At 37.3% G+C, this 26,810-nt stretch overlaps 1 protein-coding gene across 4 annotated transcripts in view; it reads right to left on the bottom strand.

Moving 5' to 3' along the window:
• Nucleotides 1-26,810, bottom strand: part of LOC145685785 (ATP-binding cassette sub-family A member 2-like) — a 203,752-nt gene that overhangs the window by 152,744 nt on the left and 24,198 nt on the right. For all 4 annotated transcript variants that reach the window (XM_081758317.1, XM_081758345.1, XM_081758336.1 and 1 more), the window contains exon 2: nt 20,616-20,728. In XM_081758317.1, the coding sequence (XP_081614443.1) occupies nt 20,616-20,681 (66 nt within the window). In that variant the 5' untranslated portion in view covers nt 20,682-20,728. The remainder of the gene's footprint in view (nt 1-20,615; nt 20,729-26,810) is intronic.

Here is a 26,810-nt window from a genome sequence, read left to right as displayed (position 1 = left end):
CACGCTCAATTTTTACCGCATGTTTTAAGATTCCAACTGCATTTTGCAACTGTTGCCATGGCTCATGTTTTCTTAATTTATTACATTTTTTAAGAGTTGCGATTTGTCAGTGCATGAATAGTGTTGGGATAAACATCCAGCAATCTTTCTGAATTTTGAAGACTTGCAAAGACTCCGAGTTAGAAGCTGACGTAAAGGATTTACGCTCATAGTAAGTATAAACAATTAATGCCTGTAACTTTTCCCCAAATGTGCATATCTTAAAATTAACTTCACCATTGTTTTCCTGATTAAATTCTTGCCCGAAAGTATGTATCATATTACCCTATTTCCATTTTAAAAACTTGGCATTCAAAATGGCGGATTTCAAGATGGCTGCCGTCAAGGTCATACCTACCGTACGACTTCCCCCTAAGCCTTATATGTATCTACATGATTGTTCTCTCATTAACACTCCGTTTACAAAGGGTAGTAAGGGACTTCTGCAGCAATCTCTAATAACCACATCACAACTCTTAAAAAATATTTTTTTTAATAGAAAACATGCACCATAGCAAAATTTTTTGTCATCACAAATAACACATACATACCCTTTATCAGAAAACAAAATTTCATTGAAATCGGAGCCGGACACCTGGGTGACGTCCCTTGTTAGTAAAAGTAACAACAAAAAAGAACTCTTATCTTTTTGTATTTAAATAAGATAAATAAATCTTTATGTGCGAATGGTGTTGATTGAGAAAGGACCCCGCTCAGAGCTTATGGAAATCCGGTTTCCGTTAAATTGGTTGATATTGCATCATGTTGGGTACTTTGCTCCCCTGATGAAAAGTTTCAATCAACGGCGCCGTCTTTCCAAAATTTATGTGGGTGCATATCAATGCGGGACGTTGATTTGATTGATTGATTTTAACGTCCCTTTTCAGCAGCGAGGCTATATGAGACGTGGACCTACTGATTAACGTGGAATCCGAACCACATGAGCTCCCGCCGGGAATCGAACCCGGGCCTCCCACGCCAAAGGCACGTACGCTAACCGCTTAGCCACGGAGGAGCTCTCAATGCGGGACGTGTTAGGGAAGTCTCGATATTTGATTTATTTATTCTTACTTAAAATCTTTTAAGGAACACTGTCATAAAGAGCTGTGCTGTGATAAAGTAAAATATACAAATGCTATTAGAATAAGTTGGGGCTGCCTTAGCTCAGGTGGTAACACGGCTCACCTAAACGGAAGAGAAACGGGTTCAAACCCGGATCCAAAATAAAAATAATCTGGGTGCGCCGCACCCACAAGATTATTTGTATGGGTGCCGGAGCCCCGGGGCACCCACGTAGTCGGCGCGCATGATCTCAATGGGCACAAAGGCAAAAAAACCCACGTTTTTTAGATATCCGCTTATTATCGTCACTTAAAGGCATATGCTCCATCGTAAACTTCAAAAATAATTAAGTGGACATTTTATGTATGAAGTATGAACGAGTTTCACTAGGGTATACTAGGGTTTTTGGGGTCACTGATTCCAAATCCGAGGTCAGTTAACCTCCATCACGTCGGATTCAAGGTCATTTGAAGTTCAAAGCGAGAGGGAACCACTGGTTTAAAGTTTAAGGCGATGTAAAGTTGACCCTGGTATATTCATTCTAAAGAAAAGCAGGGTTAACTTTACATTGTCTGGAACTATATCGTGACTATATCGTTAACGAACGCGTCTTTAGCCCAGGAGATTCGCATTCGATTCCCAGCGTAATCCCATGTGGTTCAGATTCCGCGTGAAGCAGTAGGTCCATGTCTCATTATAACCTTGGTGTTGAAAGGGATACTAAACTCCAACGAAATATAATGCAATTTATTTTGTATACTCCACTTGATATCCTTATGTGGTTCATAAAGAATGCTAGCTAATAATGGCCATCTAGTTCAAGTTGGTGAGCATTTCTCGTGCAATTGAATCGATCATAACTTATCAATAACGACACTACAACGTTATTTGCCGCAAAATACTTCTAAATCAGACCTATTTTTGGATGCAAATATAGACGAATTAGAGCGTGTAATGTAAAGTTAATCTTAGAAACATTTTTGTACGTTGTAAAAGTAACAAGGCCAAGACGTTTTCAATCTTACACTATCAATTCAGTGGAACTCAAGTTTTGTACGTAAATTTGAAATGAAAAGAAGGTGTTGCATAACAAAGTGCACGATTTCTGCAAAAGACAGTGTATTCATTGTGAGCACCATCAGCTAATATTGTCTCTGTGATTTAATAAAAATGTTAAAATTGCAGTCAATAATAACATTCATGTGAAGTGCGTTTTATAACACTTTTATTTGGACGAAGACTTATTTAAGGATAATTTATTTGTACCGCGTAAGAAGTGAATATAAATCAAGAATTATAATGCAATGTATTTCACAAATAATAATATTGATAATCTCCTCACTCTGTTTTTAAACACGCACAAACACTAAACAGAGAAACGAAAGCAACACGCATTGTAGCAAGTTGAACTTGAATCTTTGCGACTTCATCCGTATGTGGCCAATAAGAGTGCTACTTCAGCGATGTATTGGACGAACCTCTTGGGATCGGCGAAAATGCCTCCTGCACACACGACACTCCAATCGTAGCGATGTTGCCAGTTCGAGTTAAATAACCCTCGTACGAGCAGGGCCGGATTTCCCAATAGGCCCGGTAGGCCCGGGCCTATGGGCGCAAGCTCCCAGGGGGCGCACGGCCGAGAGAAAAAAAAATTTAAAAATCTAGAAATAAAAATAAATAGCCATAACTTAACATATTTTTTGAATTGATTTAAAAAATCAGGCTAATTAAGCATTCTGATTTTGAAGTTCATTGGAACAAATAATTGTTGGTAAAGTTCACCAATCTTTTGTTAATACATTATTGTTAGCATTTTGTTTTAACGGTATTTTGTTAAGCCCAGAACCAAGTAAATTCCTCAAAAAACTTGCAATGATAAAATTGCATCGTGGAGTGGTGTTTAAGCAATTAACATATAGGCCTGATATATTTTTTTAATAAAGGTTTTTAGGAAAGTAACTTTAACCAGACTAGGGGGCGGAAAAAATTATTGGGCCTAGGGGCGCCAAAATGCTAAATCCGGCCCTGCGTACGAGGGGGGCTGGAAACTTCATGAAATCACCAAGAAGATATAAAAATTGAAACATATCATTGTAGTCATAGAAAGGTCATATATTGTGAACCTCACATCTCGTATATGATCATTTTATCATTGTTATTTCCTTTGTTACAAGTTCTGTAAGAAGATATGGCGGAGGATCTAAGGAAATTCGAGAAGAATGAGCTTCGCAGTGTCATCAAGTTTTTTGTGCTGCAAGACAAATCCTCTATGGCAGTGGTTCTCAAACTTTCCGATAACGCGGACCCCCTGTTCATTCGGAAAGTGATCTGTGGACCTCTTTGCAATGCTATCTGAGATTTCACATGGTGTTTAAAAAAATATACTAATTAGAATTACCACTGACAAGAAAATGATCAAGAAAAATAATACAAAAAGTAATTTATTCTAAAGACACATGATTATTTCCTAGTGAACGAAATCTCAATACAAAATACGGTAACTTTCAAGACTAAAAATCAATATTTTTTTTTTCTTTTTAAGAAAATCTCCTTGATAAACAATACTCTAAAATGTGGGGTCACTAATGAGAAATGAATTTTTTTTTTTTTCAAAATTGCATTCAAATTTGGAGTAAGTTTTGCTACCATCAGTCTTGGGTCCGATTCCACATTAAGACGATTTTGCTTTAAGGTTTTAATACTGCAAAGAGCAGAAAAGGTCTACTCACATAACTAACGAGGAAGGTCCATAAACCGTGAGAGTTTAATTTCGATGAAAATTTGTGACAAGATTCAGTTCGAGTTGCTAAGTAACGTAGTAATAGTCACTCGATGCGCAAATGCTTCGTTGAGCTGCTACACCGATGCCATCTTGAAATCCTGTAGGCAATGTCCAAGAATACCCTTTTAGCACAAAAATGAAAACGCATTTGATATATCTGACTTCAGTATTGTAAACCAAGGTAGATCATCTATATGCGAAAGTACTTCCAGTGCATGACCGCCGTCTTGAAAGGCGCCATATTGAATCGCCGTCAAATATGATAAATGGCAAGGGGGTCATGTGGGGTATCAGATAGCACTGGAATTTACTCCTGAATTCATTTCCGTAACCAAAATTTAGATATATGTTTTCACTTCAGAGTTAAGAGCCTTCTTACCCACAGGAACATATAAAAACTGTGCGAGTTAAACTTGTGTCATGAAACACGGTCGTGCGAGCACTTGCATGATTTTAACTAATGCAGTAGTTAATGCAGTACAATAGCCACTATACCAATCAGATCTTGAGACTAGTAAGATAAATCCTTAATTAAATTGAAATTTCTGTAGTGAAAAATAGAATATCAGCATGCTACAAGTTATACCTATTTCAAAGTGCGATGGAATAGGCTGTTGGTCGATGAAACACATGCCTAATAGTATGACAAGCAGAGAATACCAAAGGAATTGTTCGGATATATATTAGAAAAATTATATAAACTGGTACATATTAGTTGAACGACCAAAATGGTTCGGATTCCACTATAATCAGTAGGTCCACGTCTCCTTTAGCGTAGCAGGCGTGTGGGACGTTGAATTGTATCAAACCAAAAATATCTTTTAGGCAATTTTTCGTGGTCCATTATAGTGTGTTAAGTTTTATTCTCCAATCTAGAAACCTTACGCAAAGACCATCATTGTTGCAGAATATTGCGTTCCTTTCCAATACTCATATTTGACGACCTATAATTTACCGTGCATATTACGAAGTTAAAATACTTTAATGTATTTATTGACAGTTTCTCTAAATACAATCGATTTATTGCTGACGTATTGAACAATGAAGGGGATTTAAATTATCAGTTCACAGCCAATTCTTAGAAGATACACCTGGAAACTTAGAATTCACTTTTCTTGTGTCTGTTCTGCTATTAGTGATAAGAGAATGCACGCACAACTGCTAAGAATATGTGGCAGTAAAGATTATTACAAGATTCAATTCCAACTTGCAATCCATAAAACAAGCCTCTTTCTTCCTTTTCCCTTCAATATAAAATAATTAAATATCTGCATCTTTCCACCTTTAACGATAAAACACTTGCTTATAATAAGGGCAAGACTAGTTTTCATATCAAAACTGTGATAAATAACTGATTGTAGCAGGTGTTCACTTGTTCGATGTACAAGTTATATGGCAGAATTTTCATAAAGAAAATGCATTCTGTTGTGTATCATCAATTTTGTGCGCCAGTCCTAAAGGACATGCTTGCATATGCATGGCAGAAATGTGAGTACGTAACAGGAGCAATAGTTGGTTCATTTACAAATGTTCTGAAGACTAGTAGAAAATAGTGTCTGTGGTCATGAAGATTGTGACATGCAATTGTTAAGTGTTTGCACTGCTCCATGATGCTGTGTGCTAATCACTTCGTTTTGAATCTCCGTTATCACAACTAAAGGTCAAAAGCTTAGTAGGTTAATATTTGCTTATGTGCACCAGTTTATATTATTTTTCTAATAATTTTTCAGTTATTTTTCTATCAATTTCCTAATAATTTCAAGACATATTTTTGTAAAGTCATATGTGCCGTTGCACCTAACTTATATTACAGCATTTAAATGCTATGCATAATCGCAACACACACAGACTCATATATATAGCGATTTTGAAATAGGTATAATTTGTTACAGTGCTGCTATTCCATTTTTCACTACAGGCATTTCAATTTAATTAACGATATCTCTCACTAGTCTCAAGATCTGATTTATATAGTGGCTATTGTAGATCAAATAACTACTATTGCATTAGTTAAAATCATGCAAGTGTTTGCACGACCGCATTTCATATCACAAATTTTACTTGCTCAGTTTTTGTATGTTCCTGTGAGCGAGGAAGCTCTTAACTCTGAAATGAAAACATATATCTAAATTTTGGTTACGGAAATGAATTCAGGAGTAAATTCCAGTGCTATCTGATACCCCACATGACCCCCTTTCCATTTATCATATTTGACGACGATTCAATATGGCGCCTTTTAAGATGGCGGTCATGCACTGGAAGTACTCTCACATATAGATGATTTACCTTGGTTTACAATACTGAAGTCAGATATATCAAATGCGTTTTCATTTTTGTGCTAAAAGGGTATTCTTGGACATTGCCTACAGGATTTCAAGATGGCGTCGGTGTAGCAGCTCAACGAAGCATTTGCGCATCGAGTGACTATTACTACGTTACTTAGCAACTCGAACTGAATCTTGTCACTAATCTTCATCAAAATTCAACTCTCACGGTTTATGGACCTTCCTCGTAAGTAAGTGGTAAAGAAAGGCATCAACTGTTGCTATATTTTTTAAGTCAACTCTTCATACTCACAGCGCACATGCAACCAAAACCTACAAAGTTCATTATCTTCGAAAACTTTTTTATGTGAAGTATCGCAGAATAGTTCCAACAGCTGTTCTTGTTCTATGTTAGAGATATTCATACACTGTATGTCATGGATTTCAACATTAGTGAAAGAATTTTCAATCCAACCATTACCAGGTTGTAAGACAGGGAAATATTCTCGAAAACTTGCAGCTAGTGCTTTCAAGTGTCCTTCAAGTGTTTTGTGCGTTTCAGCAGAGTTTTTCACCTGAAGAATCAATTAAGTCCTTGAACACTGGAAATGATGAATAGTTATTGTTTTGCTCTCGTACTGCCCACAGTTGCAGTTTCTTAATCTTAAAAATACTTCTTGCATAACAGCTGCGAGTTACATTTTATTACATCACATTTCAGATTTTAGGTGTAGCGGACCCCCTAGCTAGGTCCCACGGACCCCACTTTGAGAACCACTGCTCTATGGAAATTTATAAAACTTTGCGGCATACTGTGGGGGAACACGCTCCTGGATATACAACAGTAGCGAAGTGAGTGAGGCGTTTTAAGACTGGCTATTGTGAGACTGAAGATGAACATCGCTCAGGCAGGTCTTGAAGTGAAGTGACCACGGAAAACATCGACAAAGTGCATGACATGATCACGGAGGATAGGCGCACATGAATCAAAAACATTGCTGCGTGTGTGGAGATATCGCGTGAGCGTGTGGGTGTCATAATAGCAGAATATTTGGACATGCGGAAGGTCAGTGCCAAATGGATCCCAAAATGTTTAAATGCTGACCAGAAGAGAACACGGGTGCAGATGTCACAGGAAATTTTGAAAAAGTTTCAAAACCCTGGTGAGTTCTTGCGCAGTCTGGTGACAGAAGATGAAACATGGCTGCACTACTATGATCCAGATACCAAACAGCAATCCATGGAGTGGCGCCACAGTGGATCTCCTCGCCCGAAGAAGTTCTGAAGACAAAGATCAACTGGGAAGCTGCCAGAATCGATCTTATCAAGTATCTTTAAAAGGGTGAAACCATCAATGCTAGAGTTTATTCCAACTATTTGATTGAGCTGAAGGAGGCTCTGAAGAAACAACGTCGGAGAAAAGTGAGCAGTGGTGTTCAGTTTCTCCAGGACAGTGCATCCTCCCACAAGACCCATCAAGCCATGCAATTGCTGGTGGATCTGGGCTTCACCTGTGTACCTCACCCACCCTACTCACCTGATCTGGCCCCTCCGACTATCACCTCTTCCCACATCTCAAAGGCAAACATTTTCCAACGATGAGTGACTCATTGCGGAGGTGGAGGGCTGGGCTGGTTTGCACAGCACGACAAGACCTATTTGCAAGAGTTAGAAATGTTCAACATCGTTGTGAAAAGTGTACTGAGCCTCGGGGGAAATATGTTGAATAGTGTATTAAAATGATTCTTCCAGGTAAATTTCTTCTTGGTGATTTCATGAACTTTCCAGCCTCCCCTCGTATATGGCCCAGCCGGGGGAGAGCGGTGACCACGGTCCTTCTCCCAAATGGTGACTTACACGTACCATTGGGTCAGGGAGGAGATACTGACTGTCTCAACGTCTTCGTCGTACCTCAACACTCGAAAGAGTAATAGTCCCGTATTGCTCGGAAGAGCCTACCAGGAGGGATTTCCTCTCTCATATGACCACGTCTTAAAAGATAAACAGAGTACAATAGTCACTGGCTCTGGTAATGCACGGTGTACCTCTACTGTAATTAAAGCAAGTCTCGTATTGCTTGGACGATCCTACCGGGAGGGGAATGTCAGATTGCTGCCTGCAGAAGGACCGAACGGTGACTGGGGAAAAGTGCCTATCTTAGGTATCTGGGCAACAGTTTCTGATTCCAGTAAAAGAGAGAAAATTCTGTAGGACAAGGGTTGGCATCAAACTCAAATTGTGACTTAACATGTACCATTGGATCTGGGATGAGATATGGGAATATCTTGTCGTGTGCGCGGTACCTCTTCGCGGAAAGTGGTGGCCTTTGAACGATAGAAGTAGGCAGAGCCAGGAGCAAACAAACCCCCTCGCGCATATCTAAGGATCAAGGAATTGGGTTGGATTCTGCCGGGCAGTGGATCAAACCGCGGGATTCGATAGCCCGTGTGAGCTTACTCAGGAATGTGGGTAATGGTGGGGATGGGTGGAAGGTGAGTTTGCCTCAACGCCCGGACACCATGCTTGCAAAGCACGGGAGGTCTTGACTCGCTTGCAAGGCTGCCTCCACCAGTAGATTACTGGTAGACACTCAAGCCTTTGGTCTGCCGCGCAGTGAACGTGTCCCTCTCCCTTAGAGAATAAGGGTTACGTTACATCGCATTTTGCGAAATAAGGCTGCGGAACACATCTCGGAAGGTGCACTTCGCACATCAGGACGAACTGTCCAAAACGACGGAACTGGTCCGCTAAATAGGCCGAACGGCCACAGCACACCTTCCAAGTGTGCGAGCATGGTGAGTGGACCAAATATCAGTAATTTTCGTGAAAAGAAAAGTGTCATGTTGATAAACGTTGCTGTATGTGTTTTCCTTAATGCTGAATAAACACTGGGATTGATATAGGTTAACGTTTGCGGATTAATTCAAAATTAAACCAATACTTTCACTTAAATGACATAATTAACATTTAATACTAATGTCTAATGTTTTTTCTTTAGTTCGCGACTTGTGTATACGAGGAGAAAGATTTGATTTAAATAAAAAAATGGATTTTTTGCACCCTGCGAGGGAGGAGTGGGGCAGAATTCCCATGCGTGTCCTGCGCCGGAGTTTGCTGCAATGGAAACTGAGATGCCATGTGATAGTCCATAATGATGGTGGTCTAATAGAACATGATTGGTGGTGGCGGCGTGGTATTGCTTAAGGTAAGTACCCATCAAAAATGTTCGGATATAAAGCAGACAACTTTCTGTAATTTATTTAGCTAGATTCTAATTATTCATCTACGTGTATTCTATTTCCTATGAGACCAGAGTTTCGGGACAACCTGTATAAAACATCGAAAATATATAGAGATAATTGTGTTTAACTAATGTTATTCCAAAAGGGGGAAATTGCAAATGTTTAAAACCACAGCAGAAAAATAGCTTGCTTGTCGTTTTATTTCTAGCGCTATACTACGCAGTTAAGAGAGAAAGAAGAAAAAACTTGTAAAAGTTTGCAACGTCATATAAAGCTCTAATATTACGTGAAGAATCGCAGATAAAAGCTGTATTGGTCATGAAACTCACTGACGTAAATCGGTGAGTTTTCAGAAGTTTACTTCTTTTTTCTATCGTTAACAAAGTTTCAAAGACTATACACCACAACTACGTGAGCGGAATACAGATTTCAGTACAAATGAAGTTCGGAGAGCTCAGATTAACTGTTTCAAGATAAAATTCATTTTCATAAGTATAAGATTCTCAAGGAGTTACCTTCAACTTTAATAAACTATTATTTTGAAATTCCTAGCAAAACAACAAACCGAAAACGTAATAGTCACGAAAGCAAGAAAAGATAAGCATCACGTCCCCATATTTGACACGAATGGATCCTTCCAGTGGAGGTTATTGACTTGGTGATCCGTGGGTCAATTCACGAAATCTTGGATATGATTTCCTTGTTTCGCTTCAGAACTTTCTACAGCCATTACTTATTGACACGAAATGAACTTCCATTGCCCCTAATAAGTAGATCGTCCCTTTTCATTCCATGTCACGAGCTGCACAATGTTGGTAATCGCATTTAATGGAAAATTTTTGACTATAAAAATGGACCTCAGCATGCGAAAAGATGTTGACTACATAAAGACACAAAAATGGAAAATGGTTTTTGTTTTCTTTCTTCAGGAAACGCGAAATTAGTATAATCGCACAGAACTTATCATAATCCTCACAGGATCATGTCCATTATGATTTATTCTTACTCTGTTTTATTAATACAGTTGCTTACTTATATAAAGGTAACCGAGAAAGTTCTGTGGCTTTTTCACTCACCACCTTTGAACATCGATATGTCCCTAAGACACACCTGGAAGATCAAAAATAGTACCCATCAGCATCGACGACCTTCTGCCAACGTTCTGGAAAGCCATGGATTCCATCGCGGTAGAACTTGTAGGTTGTGAAGCGAAGAAGGTATCAAGTGCATTTTGCATCTTTACTAGGGATTTGAACTGGCGTCCTCTAAAGTGATTGTCCAAGGAATAGAACAGGTGATAATCGGACGGTGCAATGTCCGGGGAGTATGGCGGATGCAACATTATTTCACATCGAAGGCGTAGAATGATGCCCTGGGTCATCCTAGCCACGTGGGGCTTAACGTTGTTCTGTAACAGGAGGACCCCTTTGTGATTCAGAAGTGCTGGTGCTAGAGTTTTGAGTTTTTCTTGAACACGGCTCAACTGCTGACGGTACACAGTTGCATTGATGCTCTATCCAGCTGGTAGCACTTCCCGATGCACGATGCCGCGAGCAGTCCACCAAACACACGAGGACCTTTTTCTGGTGCAGTGCTGGTTTCGGCTGTTTTGGAACTGGTTCACACGGGATTTTAACCAATGATGATGGTGCCGTGGAGTTTCGTACAGGACCCACTTCTTATTATATGTCTACACCCTGTCCAGAAATGGCTCCTTCCTCAGACCAGACAGCAAAGAAACACAGGTGTCTGCTGGCGTTTCCTTCTGGCCCGGAGTCAAATCATGTGGGACCCATCGACCCAATGTCTAGTGCTTCCTAAGTTGATGAAGGTGCTGCCGAATGGTTTCTCCACTCACACTGAATTTTAGTCTCGGTTCCTCTCATGTCTGTCCACTGTTCGCCTCAATTGCTGCCTGAAGATCTTCATTTTGTACATGTGTTGGTCGTGGTGCGTCTTCGAGTGTTTCACCGTCCTTAAACTTGTTAAACTACCTCAGCACTGTCCGCGTACTCACGACACCCTCACTAAAGTCCTGACATAATCTTCCGTCCCGCTGTAGTGACCATAGTTTGAAATCGTACAACATACACGCCCATATGACGCTCCGTGGAGGTCCCATCTTCACTCTGTCCTTACGCAAGTTCACGGTGTAACTGAACTGCCACAACCACGTAATATGTTGGATATATCAACACCAACAACTGGCGTTCGCCTTATCTCCATTCACATTCAACTCACGGTGTGAGGTCCAATTGAACACAAACCTCCATAAAAAGCGATAGAACTTTCTTGGTTATCTTTATAGCTGTGATAAAATCTCTAAAATTCTGAAACTCTGGTACTGAACGCAATAATGATTAGGATTTAGTACATGAGACTTGGTGAGTATGGTCGTGATACGAGTAGTGGTTCAAGCTTTTCGTTAAGCAATCAACATCTGGAAGACCAACAATGCTTTCTCCATAAGATAAAACAATCCATATGATAGTTTAATCAAAACCAAGTCAAAGTGTGAAGTGGCTCCACGTAGCGTAGTTGTTAACGCTCTCGCCTTTGGTAGAACAGTCTGGAGTACGATTCTCAGTGAGTACACTCGGTCGAAAAAGTACACAAGCTTTTTTCAGGCCAGACATCCCGAGTGAGGCTTTCCTGGCTTTTTCTTTCACACCTGGCAAATGCCAGAATAGTACCCAGATCTTACTCTCAGTGATTCTGTTTTCTAAGTTCAAGGATTGCTTGCACGCCAGACATGTTTCATCCTGAAGTTCCATTGTATACCCATGATTGAAATGTCCAGGACACACTCCAGAATGTCTTCGCAGATGCTTTTCATAGATACAAAAACTACGACAGTGTGGGAGTAGACAGAGATTACGTTTAAAATTGACGGAAATGTATCACCTTAATACTGAGAATGATCAGTATTTAAGTGGATATATTTTTGATACATCCCTCGTACTATCTGGCTTACATTCTAAATTTTTGACGTTCTTCAATGTCCTAAAGTTATTGATCACAATTAAAAAATAAGTGGAAACGGGCTTAGTGAGAACCTAGAACTATATCTCAGCTGTGAACATGCCATCACCAGGGAGGGTCAATTAGGATCCTCCTGGATTTTCGAAGAGCACTAGTTCTTCTTTATATACAGTATATATATAACTACATGAGCTGACAAATTAAAGGAGTACTTCCGGTTGACATGGAAAGTTGAAATTTGGCATGATTGTAGCTTTTCGAGACTAACCGACAGGAAAATTGCTAAAAGTTAATATTTTTAATTTTTAGAGGGTCTAAAGGAGGGATGAAGAATTTCCTCATGTTATTTGAATGGGTGTTTTTTTGGACCTATAATCTTATGTTTTAGGTACTTGGAATTGGAATAAAAACTTGAAATTCGGTATGCTTGTACGTTTCCGTTAGCGATTCGGTATGCTTGTACGTTTTCGTTGGCGTTAACTAAGTAAATAAGTAAAAATTTCCAACTGTAGAGTGGTTTTATGGAGAACTGAAAAATCTTTCCCATGTTATATGGGACACCTTTTACACCCCCAAATTATTGGGCACTTCCTGTAGGGCTACAATGATTAAATTTAACATGATTGTAGCGTTTTGGGACTAACCGGCAAAAAAAAAAAAAAAAAAAAAGCCAAAAGGGAATATTTTAAAATTTTTAGGGGTCTAAAGGGGAGATGAAGAAATTCTCCATGTTATTTAAATGGGCCTTTTTTTGGACCTATAATCTCATATTTTAGGTACTTTTAATTGGAATAAAAACTTTAAATTCTGTATGCTTATACGTTTTCGTTAGCGTTAACTAAGTAAATCACTAAAAATAAAAATTTTCAACTGTAGAGTGGTTTTATGGGAAACTGAATAACCTTTCTCATGTTATTTACATGGGACATCTAGACCCCAAAATGTTTAGGCACTCCAGGCAGGATTAGAATGATGAAATTTCGCATGATAATATCCTTCCAAAACTAACCTACAGGAAAATTGCCACAAGTGAATATTTTTATTTTTTAAGCGGTCTAAAAGGGGGGATGAAGAAATTCATGTTATTTAAATGGACGTTTTCTTTAGATACAAAATCTTGTCTTTTAGATAGTTAAAATAGGAAAAAAAGAAGTTGAAATGTGGTAGAATTGTTTATTTAAGAGGTGTGAGGCCGGAGGCCGAGTAAACGTGAGGTTCAGGGGGTAAAGCCTCCAGCTGTACCAAATTCAGAAAACGTAATTAAAAAGCAAATGTACAAAATTCACTTTTGATGCAAAGGCTGATACTTATGAAATGCGAGGCCGTAGGCCGAGCAAACGCGGGGGTCTGGGGGTGGAGCCTCCAGCTAGCCAGAGGCTAGTATATTATATATATATATATATATATATATATATATATATATATATATATATATACCGTACGTTATAAAGGTAGTTGGTGAGTAGTTCAAATTATATGACGGTAGCCAAACTCCCTCTATAAAAACTGTTGCGGAAGTGCCACAGGATTTTGAAACATGGATTTTTGGATTGGGCACATATTAGTTCTTAAGTGAAGTCTTGACACGACTACGGCAGGTCCCATAGTTTTGGACCTATGGACCTTTAAAGTTCAATTTTTCATTTCGGCAGCTTATAACTCCGAAAAGAAGCATTTGTGTACCCAAGTTGGTCTATACTTTTTGTTTTATCTTGATGTGAGGAATCGCCTCCCAAACGTTGTTGGTGTTGATTTGAAAGACCCTGTATACATAAACATATTACTGTGTTGAAAATAGGTCAGAAAATTTTAAAATAAATATATAGGTATGAAATGTATGACATATTATTTTTTGTTGTTATTTAGATTGCGTGGAAGTATATTCAGAATTTTACGCGCTATCTAAATAATAAAAAAAATGAAAAAACAAATACAAGATGTATCCAATTTTGATAAATTTTAAAGCGACAACTGCCATATAACTTTTTGTTTGAGGTAAAGGATTTTTATGTATAAAAGATACTTTTTTAAAAAAGAAAAAAACTAGGCATTCTATTATGAAGAACATGAAATTAAATCTGTGATTTTTACGTCCCATGGTTATGCCTGCTAGTCTAAAGGAGACGGTGGTGATGAGAAATTAATGGAATAGTAGAATGAACAAAGTGGAAGGAAACGGAAGAACCCCCAGAAAACCCCCACACACAGTGTTTGTCCACACAAAGTTTACTTGGCGCGAACTGGAATCGAACGAGGGACCCCATGCACCAGAGGTGAACGCCCTACCACTCAGCGTCCGCAGCCCCTCTGGAGAACACAGTCTCATACAGAAGGCAGAAAACAATAGTGGAAGTAACAAAATGTTAATACATGGGTTGCAAAGACATTTGAAAGAGAGATTCACCACATTTTGTCCTGTAAGTTCCTCTATTATCCTGATGTATGTAAACGTTAGTTATGCTTGAGTCTGAGCTGTTGCCTTGTAGTCTTTCACGTACTTTCATTTTTACTATACAAAAGAGAACCCTGTGGTGAAGGACATTTGTATTCTTCATGTAATTTCAATTATACTTTCTAATAAATGAAAATGTTAGTAAGGGACATTAGCTCTTTTACTTGAACTTTCCTAAAGAAGAAAACAGAAACTACCTTGATTAAGTCAACTCTTATAATTGACAGGCTAAGTACTGCTAATTTAATTGAACATTCATTATATTTTGATGCAACCCTTTCTCAATCAGTAAACACAATCTTACTCTTATGAAATATTAGATTTTTATTCATATACTAATATTAATTAATATTAATATTACATTCTATAGTACTATAGTAGGCCTATATTTACTGCAGTTGATAAATGATGCAATGTGCATACCGTAGAGTACAGTGTAATAATTGTTTTACATGGAGTACCGCATGCAAGCGTGCATCAAGGTGTGAATTTTCGTGAATGTCGACCCTTCGCTCCCCTATCCCTAGGAAGAAATCTTGCAGGCGTCCCTGTCTGTGAATTTGCTGGTAGATGAAAACCGTGTACAGGTGCACACTCATAAATTGTTGTTGGGGTGGGGTCCCACTATATTTATGTAGTAGTGAATGGGTATGTTTCTACACCTGTACAGACGATAAGTGATTGTATAATACTTCCTCCCTTATTTTCAGAAAAAGTGATAGAAGTACATTGTTTTTATAAGAGAAAGAGTACGGATGAAGTGTAAGATCAAATTTTCATGCTACATCAATCATTTCCCTGTTAAACAAGTAAAATTTTATTGAGAAAATGTACAAATGTATGGTGAGTTAGGAAGTTTCGGGGCAAGTCCGGACCCGGTAGACTTCCCCCCCCCCCATAGGTACGCCTTTGATCGTGTACGTGTATCTTCCATGCGAATTCCCATTCCGTCCCACACTATATCAAGTCTTCTTTTCTTCGATCAACTAAACCACGAATATATGATCACAGGATTTAAGACTTTGTAGTAGACAAACACCGTGTGCATGATTTTTCCGCGAGTTCTCCTGTTTCCTCTCCCTTTCGTCACCATTCCTTTTCTTTTTAGTCTCGGTGCATAATTGTGGAATTTTACAAACTAAAAATAGAATTTAATTGTTGTCTTTAGCTTCTGTAACTTTGAAAGATGTTCTTACAGTTCCCACATTTTCTATATTTATGTTGGAAAAGACTGCCTGTTACAAACGAATCAGATGTTTCGGATACTGAATTGACCATATTCTGCCGTTTTGTAGTCAGAAGTCAATAACGTCCCCTACGAGGAGTCAATAGTAAACTGCTGTGATCGCCCTTGACATTAAACAAAATCTTGCATGTATAGTCTCACACGTCATGGTATGGATCATGCACGGTGTCGTGGGGGAGGGGGACAGGACACGTGGAATTACACAAAAGAGGGATCAGAATGCCGAAGACAAAAATAACTCTGTTACTATAAATATACGATAAAAAAAAGAAAAACAGTCGGAGAAAATCAATCTAGTTTTGACCCTTGTACGAAATTATTTCTTCTCGGGTCGTTGTTCCTGTTTACTTACTTTAGTGAGAGTGTTTATTAAAATGTTGGAAATTTACTAGCTAGAATTTTTTGTATGAATCACATTGAAATATTTCAAATATTCTTTACTCGATTAATTATTTAAAATTCTGATACAGTATCTGAATAGTTGATCAAATAACTTTCATAAGTTATTTCCATATTCGTTATTCGAATAGTTATTTGATAATTTTCCTTCCATTACTCGAATATTAAAATTCTCGTTATTTGGAAATCCTCTGATAACTTCAATATTCGTAATACTAATAATTGTTCATATTATCGTTATTGGATCAAAAGATCCAATATATTTCAATCAAAAATTTTCTTGTACGCTTTATATCTGGAGAACTACATATAGTGTAGTCAAACGTAACTATCACTTAACTCAGTATGATGTGCTTATTCTGTAGAAAATACGAAAAATCGAGTTAGGAGCCGTTCAAAAATGTTGTGGCCCTGATCCAAAAACTAATTATTGGCCAAGATCACAATTTTTTGATGCATTTTTATTTTATCATTCCTAAAATTCTTGTTTGTCTAGATATTCGATCATTTCCCTAAAATTCATTGAATATCTTTCATTCGAGTACGCTATTTAAATTCTCGTTGGATAAATTTTCGAATATTTTTACTTTATTTATTTGAATATTCGCTATTCGAATAATTATTCAAGTTCTTATTATTTAAATAATTGTTTGATCATTTTTCTTCCAATATTTGGATATTCGATGTTTTAATAAGCATTTAAATTCTCTTAGTCGTATATAAATAAGCTTCCTCCGAATATCTTGATATTCGTCATTCGAATTATTCCAATTCTTATCATTTGAGAAGTATTTTTGCATATTTTCCCAATGTTATTCAATCATTATTCAAAATGCTTCAAAATGCTAATTATTCAAAATGCTTATACGATAATGCTAATTGGAATAGTTGTTCGAATAATTTTCCTTGTATTATTTAAATACTGATTATTCAAATATCTGCTAAACCTTTTTTCCCCATTTTGCTGGGGTTGGCTTTCCGGTTCTAAAATTCTTATTTGAACACTTTGACATATTGCTAGTAGTATTTTTTAAATGAACTCTAGATAAGCAAAATAATCTTCCACTTACTTTGAGATTGTACAGGGTGGCCCAAAAGTAAGTATACAGTGCCGTACTGATTAGCTCATTTTATTTTATATAATTTCTTATTGTTATTTATCAGGTAGACTTGGTTTCTTTATTATTTGTTCTTAAAGTGTTTACACTTACATTTTAAGCTCGGAAGAGCCGAAGCAAATAAACCTATAAACTAGAATGTTATACTTGATCAATGTAGGGGTGTATACCTACTTTTGGGCCACCCTGTATTTTCTAAGAGAAACAAGAATAACTTCCACAAACTGTAAGTATGAACTTTGGCTACCACAGAGCCAGGGAGGCGTCCACGAGGGGTCCATTGGGTCCGGATTCCTCCCCCTCCAATCTGTAACTCAACAGACATATGTACACTTTCTCAATAAAACTATACTTGTTTTAAGAGTGAAATGATTGATGTAGTATGAAAATTTGATCTTACACTGCATCTGTAGTCTTTTTCTTATTAAAAAAATCTACTATTATTTTTTCTGAAAATATAAGTGGAAATATTTTACAATTCCTTATCGTCTCACCGGGAGCAGAATAATACCTGTTCAATATTACGCACACATAGACGTAGTCGCTTGTAGTATTGAACCCTCCCCTCTAAATCTTGGACCCCTCGCAACAAAAATTACTGAATGCGCGCCTGCACAGAGCTATTTTGTATTACTATTTGAACAACTCAAATGTAATTTCCGAGTGTTCAGGTTGCATGTGAATTTTGTTCAACTTCCCCTTACTATCTGAAACACCTCAATTACTTGAATAACTATCCTTTGATTAAGCATTCGTTATTTGAATATTTAATTCTTGTTACATTAGTTTAATCTTTTCATTTTTCGTTCCACGGTACGTTGAAGGAGACGGTGATAATGAGAAATGAATGAAATGGTGGAATGTAGAAAATGGGATGGAACAGGCCAAACCCATAAACAAACCCATGTACACCGTTCACCACAAAACCCACTTGACGCAAGCTGGGATCGAACCAGGTACTCCGTGAATCAAAGGTAAGCGCTCTACTACTGAGCTATCGCAGCTCTTACATGAATAGGTTTCTTCAGATTATTTCTATATTGGCAATTCCAGTAATTCCTAAAGTTCCTAATTTAAATAGTTGCTCGAGTAATGCTTCTCATTTATTTGAATATCCTTTATTAGAAATTATTCAATTTGTTATTATGTGAATAGTTGTTCGAATAATTATCTTCCCATGACTTCAATATTCATTACTAACAGTGTTGTCATTCAGCCGGTTCGCTGCGGTACGACCGAACAGGTTGTTTACGTTTCTCAGTTCTCCGGAATCGGTCGTTAAAATTCTCTCTCCACCTCTAGACCCAGTATGTACGAAAATAAGAGAACAGTAGAAATAAAAAAAAAAATCTCTAGAACTATTTTTAAGCATCTAGTACATAGGTATACCGAATGTTTCAGGAAAACACCCTGTGTTTAAATCAAAAACGGTTCGAGATAAAATAATCACACAAAAAAGTAGCATAAAATTAGCAGGCACATCGGATGGAGAATTCTGATTGGGCCACGGGCTCCCTGTCATAGATCGGGGTACACCTGAAAACTTTAAATCGTAAGGTGTGTACTTTTTTATATATCATAGGGAAAGATCACGGAAAAACAAACAACTTTTGCTGAAAAACGTTTTTCATGTGGAGCACCATTTAAGAAATGGCTACCATTTAATTGCGGCCTCTTGTACATTCAGATAAAAACGTCCAACGATTATAAATCATAAACGGTTGAAAATACAAAGACGAAATAAAAAGTGAGATAGGAAAATGTAAAAAGATTGAGCGCTCTGCTTGCTCGAATAGGATCCCTGCCATCAGGCCCGGGGAATTTTATATCGTAAGGATATAATTTGATACATCACTGAAAGGATCATGGAGAAACAAATATGTTTGTACGAAAAAATGTTTTCGTGTACGGTTACAAATGGCCACTTTTATTTTTATTTTATTTGAGTTTAGTGTCTCTTTTAGCATCGAAATTATACGAGACGTGGATCTACAGCATAACGTGGAATCCGAACATGAGATACCGCCAGGAATTGAACACGGATATCAAGCGCTAAAGGCACGTACACTATCCACAGAGGTACGACGGAATTCGAAATGACCACTGTTAAACTATCAGTTTTATACGACTGCGAGAATTCACAAGTCAATTGTGACCATTTTGTGAAACATGCCCTCCCCCCCCCATAAAATTTGTTTGATTTTTCATGATCCTTTCAATGATATAAAAATTATATATCCTGCTACCTAAATTTTTCGTGTGACCTCCCAGAAGGCCTATTATAGGGAGATTAAATTGTTTGTGATTTATAAGTTGTGGACACTTTATTGGAACACCCAGTATATTATATTCCTTTCTATCCTTTAAAAAGACAGTTAAAATATGCTATAGGTGAGACATGGTACTTTAATTTTCTACAGCATTTCATTAATACTACTGTAATTTAATTTTTCCGATGCGGATGCAAGTTTGTTTCTGTAGTATGCGTTTACTTTCCTCTCAGCAACGCAAATTTTGTGCTTCGCTGGTTTCTATGTTTTGGCGAGCCTAGACCGAATACCAATAAAAATACACAAATACATAATAATATTATTATGTGGTAATAATACTAAGTCAACTTATCATACTAATCATAAAATAGGTTATTAAATTATTTGAATGGCACTGCTAGCTATTTATATACATAACTCTATAGGCTAGAAAATTGTCCTGCGAATTAGTTAAGGCGCGAACTCAACTTGGTCAAGAGAGTGTTATCAACAAGTGGTGATTACAAAAACCGGTAAGGTTTTCTATCAACCAGTTTTGGAGAAAACTACAAACCGGTTTCCAGCTTTCATAAAAACTACAGTGGTTATGCTCATACTATATGCCCACGTGTGATTTTGTTCATTGTAGAGGACAGTCAAGTACTATATGTATTATCTTATCCTGAGCTAATTTGGTGCTCAAGAAAAGCTAAAATTCTTATAATTTCCATTTGGATCCGCACATATATTCACTTAACAGAAAGTAGAAATAATACTTACTGGTTTTCTTTTCTTGAGGGTGAAGTTTTTCCATAGAAGAAGTTTCAATTGCAGATAAAAGCCCATTCTGTCTCTGGAGATGAACCCGGTGTCAAGATCAAATGGACGTACTTCTAATGTACAAAAATAAAACAAAAAATTAAATGTTATTTACATTTAATGATATGCACATTCTATACGTATACAAAATTGTGTGAATATTACAACAAACATAGCATATTTATTAGGATCACACAGTGGAATTTATAAGACTGTACAGTCCATCCGTTACTCCGCACGATAACTCTTGAACGAAAGCAAATTTTTGAATTCTGTATTTATCAATAGATAGCTAAAGCGATTATTTCGTCCGAGTTTATTAATTGAGTCAATCCATTACCACCTGCACGGGCAACGGTAACTGCAACGTATTCTATAGTTTAAAATCAATGACTTCCCTAGTTTGTATGCAACCTGTATAGCGGCGAAACATTGTTGGTTGCATATGTTAAAGGGTGTGTAGCTTTTCTTACTGCAGAAAGTAATTAGCATTAAGTTTCCCGTGATTCTTTCTACTATCGTTACCAGAGTTTGTTCTCTACTGTCGCTCGTTAGCCTTACATATTGGCGTACCGAATAAAAACGGCTCACCAAGGCTCAGAAAGGAGATATGTTGGAGGCAGAACATCTTCCCAGAATTTCCCAATATTACATTGGACAGATTTATACGAGGCGTATCCGGAAAGTAAGTACCGTTTGAAAAAAATACTAAAACAGGTTTGTTCAAGCCAAATTTATTTTTACATGAAAGAGCACACCTTAAACTATTTTTCGACATAGTTTCCACAATGTTCAAACACTTGTCAGAGCGGGTGACCAACTTGCCCAAACCTTTCTTAACGAAACATCCCGCCACTGTCCGGCAAGTACGCAGTTTCGGTTGAACGCCATCGCAACGCTAGTGTCGACGCTCCGCGCATGCGCACTAGTTTCACTGGTTTATTGCCTCACCACTGACGCCAGGTACAGTTGAGTTGTCGCGAGTGTACTGTGTTTAAAACAATTGCTGAACCTGACGACTGTCAGATTCGTTCTGTTATCTGTTTTTGAATGTAAGGAGCATTACGCTGGCCGAAATTCATCCTCAAATTATACACACTTAAGATCAAAATGCAATGGTTGATATGTCTATCACTTGTTCCTGCACCTGAAGCGTGAGCTCAGTGGTAAATGCTTTGAAAGCGACGACGATGAAAAAAAAAAAAAACGCTGTGGAATTATGGTTGTCTTCAATGGTGGTGTGTTCCTTTGAGGAAGGTTTGAGCTAGCTGGTCACACGCTCCTCTGACAAGTGTTTGAACATTGTGGAAACTATGTCGAAAAATAGTTTAAGGTGTGTTCTTTCATGTAAAAATAAATTTGGCTTGACCAAACCTGTTTTAGTACTTTTTTCAAAACGATACCTCCTTTCAGTACACGCCTCGTATTATCAAGTCCTTGCCCATAAATGACTATAGCCAAGCAGACAGGTTTCAGTTAGGTGATGTACAGTCAGGAATCCATTCCCGTTATTTCTGGCTTTAAAGACCCAAGTTCGTTATCTTGTAATTATAGTAGGTAAATTCTCCCTACCTCTTCTTAACACTACCAACTGCCTTACGATGCCGAAAGTCTGCGTCTGCCCCGGGAAATAAAGCCGGCACACCTCGCACATCAAACGCGTGATATCCATTTTGATAAAAAGAATAATATAAGAATATGGACAAATTTCTTAACATTTGAGCAAAAAATAAAAAGTTTAACGTCGCACGCAACCCCTTTAGGCTAAAGGAGATGGATTATTAATAAAAGTAAATCATTGTGAAATTACATTTTTTGTGCTCTTCCACCCGGAAATTAAAAAAGAGAGCAATAACTAACTCATCATGGTTTTAAATGACTAAACTGATGTACATTTTATTGACGAATTAAAAAGAAAGTTACAGGAGGAAATTAATAGAAGTCAAAAAAAAAATAATAATGTTGGTAAGGAAAAGATAATCACAACTACACTGTGTAGATAAATACAGTGAATCTTGCAAGTTATTGTTCTTACTTCATTATCGTCATGATTAAATTACATATGAAAGCAACAGAACGGCAGCACTATCATTTTCTTTTACTTGTTTTCCTCCTTGTACACTTCATACCATTTAATCACCTATTATGTTAACTAATCTATGTATTTAATTTCGAAATGTATCACTGATTATTTTTCTTAAAAGTTTATCCACATTAATGTGCAAGTGAAACCAAATTATAAAAACAGCCATTTTCGAACATAATCTGCACAAAATAAAATATATTCGTGGACATCTAAAATAATAATAATAATAATAATAATAATAATAATAATAATAATAATAATAATAATAATAATAATAATAATAATAATATAAAATTATCGCGATCTAAATATAAATAAACCTCCAAGTTGAAAAACGTTTGCAGATCTTTCAAACATCCGACAGTAAAAATGTAATTAAAAAATAAATTAAAAACTAACAGCAGACTCTTTCGCTAAGATAATATGGCAAAGAGCCGCATCTCAGACCTGTGGTAGATACTGATCTTCCTTCAACTTCTTCAAATAAACTTAATTAGTTGGAGTATTTCAACACATTTGTTAATTCGTAGACACGAGTCCAATGCAAACATAAAAAAAAGTTGTAATAATGTTCAACTTGCACATTATTTGATCGCACAGAAGGTTAAACCTTTTATGTACAACGTATGTATATTTGTTAAAGTATTCTAAATTATTATTAAAAATAAATTCAATTCAACTACGCACATACAGTTTAAACTTCAACAACTTCCACTTCTATTTAAGGCACTTCAATATTTATTCTTAGAGAACAGAACATGGAACTTCCGCCAATTGGAAGCTGAGTTCAAGGGATGATTTCATATCCGGATCATTCTGTCATAAAAATTGCCCCCATTTACCTATATTTGTATTGCGCAAAAACAGGATTTAAAAAATACTAATTTAAGCCAGCTCTTTATTCTTTGACACGTGCATGAACAACCTGGAAAGGAAAATGCTGATGGAAAAGCTGTTACCTTGCACACATCGTAATCTGTTAAGTCCCAGTTTGATCTCTGATTTTGGTCGTTATCATGGTTTCTGGCTTCAAAAAAAGAAGCTAATTTTCAATTCGATCCATTTATATTATATATATATAAACTTTAACAAAAGAACATTATTAGCCGATTTTCACAAAAGTGCTAAAAACAGACAATAAAAGCACTAAAAGCAGAAAATAAAGCGCTAAAAAGTAGAAAATAATTCATTATTATTATCTGTAAACATTTTTCACGTCTGTGTCAAGTCAAACAAATTAATGGCTAATATAATATCAGATAGAATGGTATTTTATCAGACATTTGGTACAGACTTATTTTAGTGCAATTTCGTTCCCATCCGAAGATGGGCGGGCCACAGAAGGTAAAGCCTTTTCTAGGGCCATGAACATTCATTTGTTGGTAGTTTCATTCGGAGATGGGTCCCAGAATTTGTTTATTTATTTATTGATCTATTTATCTGGTTAGGCATATAGAAGAATGTGACCTGAGCATGGTAGGTAATATATATGATGAAATGAAGTATAGTAACAGAATTCAATGATAAATAGTGTTGGTTGCGACGGTGTTAATCTTCAGCTCTGGGGCTACCCACAGCCGGTTTAGACACTTGGAGCCATGTTAGTAGAAAACATAGGAGTGCATTCATGAAATGATGTGCAATGGATGAATGGATGACGACACTATATAGACAGACTTCAAAAATTATTATAGATAATAGTAATAAATTATTTTCTGCCTTTTGGCGCTTTGTTTTTAGCGCTTTTGTTGAAGTATGTTGGATTCTTCTAAAGTTTTTATCTGTATTTTAGTTCCATCGCGCAAGTATCAAGATCTACTGTAATAATGTCGATTGGATAGTCCCTCTACTTAAATAAACACTGCCACCTATTAATGTCTGAGCTGATGAGACTGGCCATTTAAAATACCGGATGATCGCGTATCATCGTTCTCACTTAGACGGAACAAGCCTTATCTGTGACGTTTTTAGTCGCTGACAGTCCGTCATGATGTCTCCGCGTAACTCGTAACAGTGCAGATTGCTTCACATGTTCATTGCATATAACCCCACCTGAGCATTCTTTCAAAATTGTTATTTACCTGTTTGCAGTAATTTTTGCTGGTTATGAGGCTATTTGTACTTTGTAGTCACCATACGCATTTTGAAAAAAATAAAAATAACGTCCCACGCTTTTGTCTTTTAGACCAAAGAGGATGGATGATTATGAACGCATTTACCAATGACGAACTCCATTCGCATTTTCTAATGACTGTAATCCTGGCGACTATTGGTGTTTGAAACAAGATGTCCGCCACTGCTGGATAGTTTGGCAAGGAGCTTTATTCGTGCTCTATTGTTTTGCGAAACAAAACACGCAATTTAATAACTCATCTCTATTTCTCTGTTGTGCGACTCACTTGACTGCATATATATAATATGTACGGATTAGCACATATGCTGCTGGCTGCACCTTTTAGAATTCGTTGGTGCGTGAAATATGAACCTCTTGACATACGGAACAGCTATTTCCCAGCCGAAGGGCAACGTTCGGTGAAGTTCATTATATCTGGTACTTATTTATTTATCCATGACACACTAGAATTGAAGAGATGGTATGCGACTCGCTTAAGAAATTTGACAATGAGATTTTTCAACACATTTTTGAGACTTAGTCCGGTTTGAGAACAATGATATTTCTATTAGCAATCAGATATACTATTTCACTTTGATTTCTTTTTTTAAAGTAGCCTACTTTATTTTGAAACATATTGTTTCTGGCAATATTTCATCAATCGGACTGTTCTTCCCGAATTTCGTTGTAAGTATAGATTATGGCCGCCTATATAAGATGGTAGAGTAGGGCCTAAAGTACGATCCTCCCAATTACAAAATACTGATGGCATATACACTAACATAGGTTAATAACACAATTCTCTTTTCACAGTGCTGATAGTGAAACAACTTCTTATCTCCATCTGCTTTGGATTCTGGCAGATGGCCGCTCCCCCCCCCTGCCCCAGACCACTCACTTCCAACTGAATGCTCTGTGACGGTCAGTTTTCTGCTCGGCTTCACATTAAACCACACGAAGAGGGGAAGGAACTAACAAGTAACGTGATGTTAATAAAATATAACAGTGACAAGAAAACAGCATTATTGACAGCACAGGCGATTGGTTTGCAGACATACTATACGCGAATCCATAACTAAGCATACACTGTCAACATATGCTCTTCCACCTCCTCTCTCCCCTCTATCCCCCATTGTACTTGTCTACTTTTCTCAGAGTGTAAAAGCGTACTTTTACGTCGTACCGACCAGTTGGAAAAGACTGTCCTAACGAACATAATCTTGCGAGCTTCCTTGTGGCTATATGGCTAGCGTACGTGCCTTCGCAGAAGAAAGCCCGCGTTCGATTCTCGGTGGGAGCTCATGTTCTTCGAATCCCATGTTAAACTATGGGTCTACATCTTATATAGCCACGGTGCTGAACGTGGTGGCAAACTCCAAGTCAATCAACTGACCCATGAATATTATCTTAAATGGCTTAACTATTTTCTTTCTCACTCCATTACTTGAAATCAAAGGAAGATTATTATGCGAAAACTTTTCCTTATACCTGAGGAAACTGAAGTCTTTCCGAATCACATAAATCTTAACATTAATTAGGATTCCCAACTATGCCGGCTTTGACCGAATTAAGCAGGAATTTGCATCTTGTTCCGGTGATATTTTTCTGTTCGCCGTGGCGGTTTAAATCCCGAAATATGTCTTCCACTTCTTGAGTAATGGGTATATGGTACGTTAGTACGAGGGTCATCCAGAAAATAAAGACTGCTATACACAATATTAATTGATAAACAATTCTGTTACATAGGCCTACCCGACTCTACCGTCACTTTACATAATCACCACCTTCATTTAAGTATTTATCGTATCTGTTCACGATCTTCAGAATTTCCACCTTAGTAAGCGACTATTTGAAGCGTTCGCAAAGCGTTTTTATTGCTCATGCGTACGCTTGGAATACGCTGACCATGTATTTAAATGTGGATGGCTAATCAGAAACGCGAAAGCAATAAAAATGC

Source organism: Thermobia domestica, chromosome 1 (assembly GCF_964235325.1).
Source record: "Thermobia domestica chromosome 1, izTheDome1.hap1.1, whole genome shotgun sequence".
Classification (NCBI taxonomy): Eukaryota; Metazoa; Arthropoda; class Insecta; order Zygentoma; family Lepismatidae; genus Thermobia; species Thermobia domestica.
The sequence above is the reverse complement of the archived record's forward strand: the minus strand, read 5'-3'. Positions and strand labels throughout refer to the sequence as shown.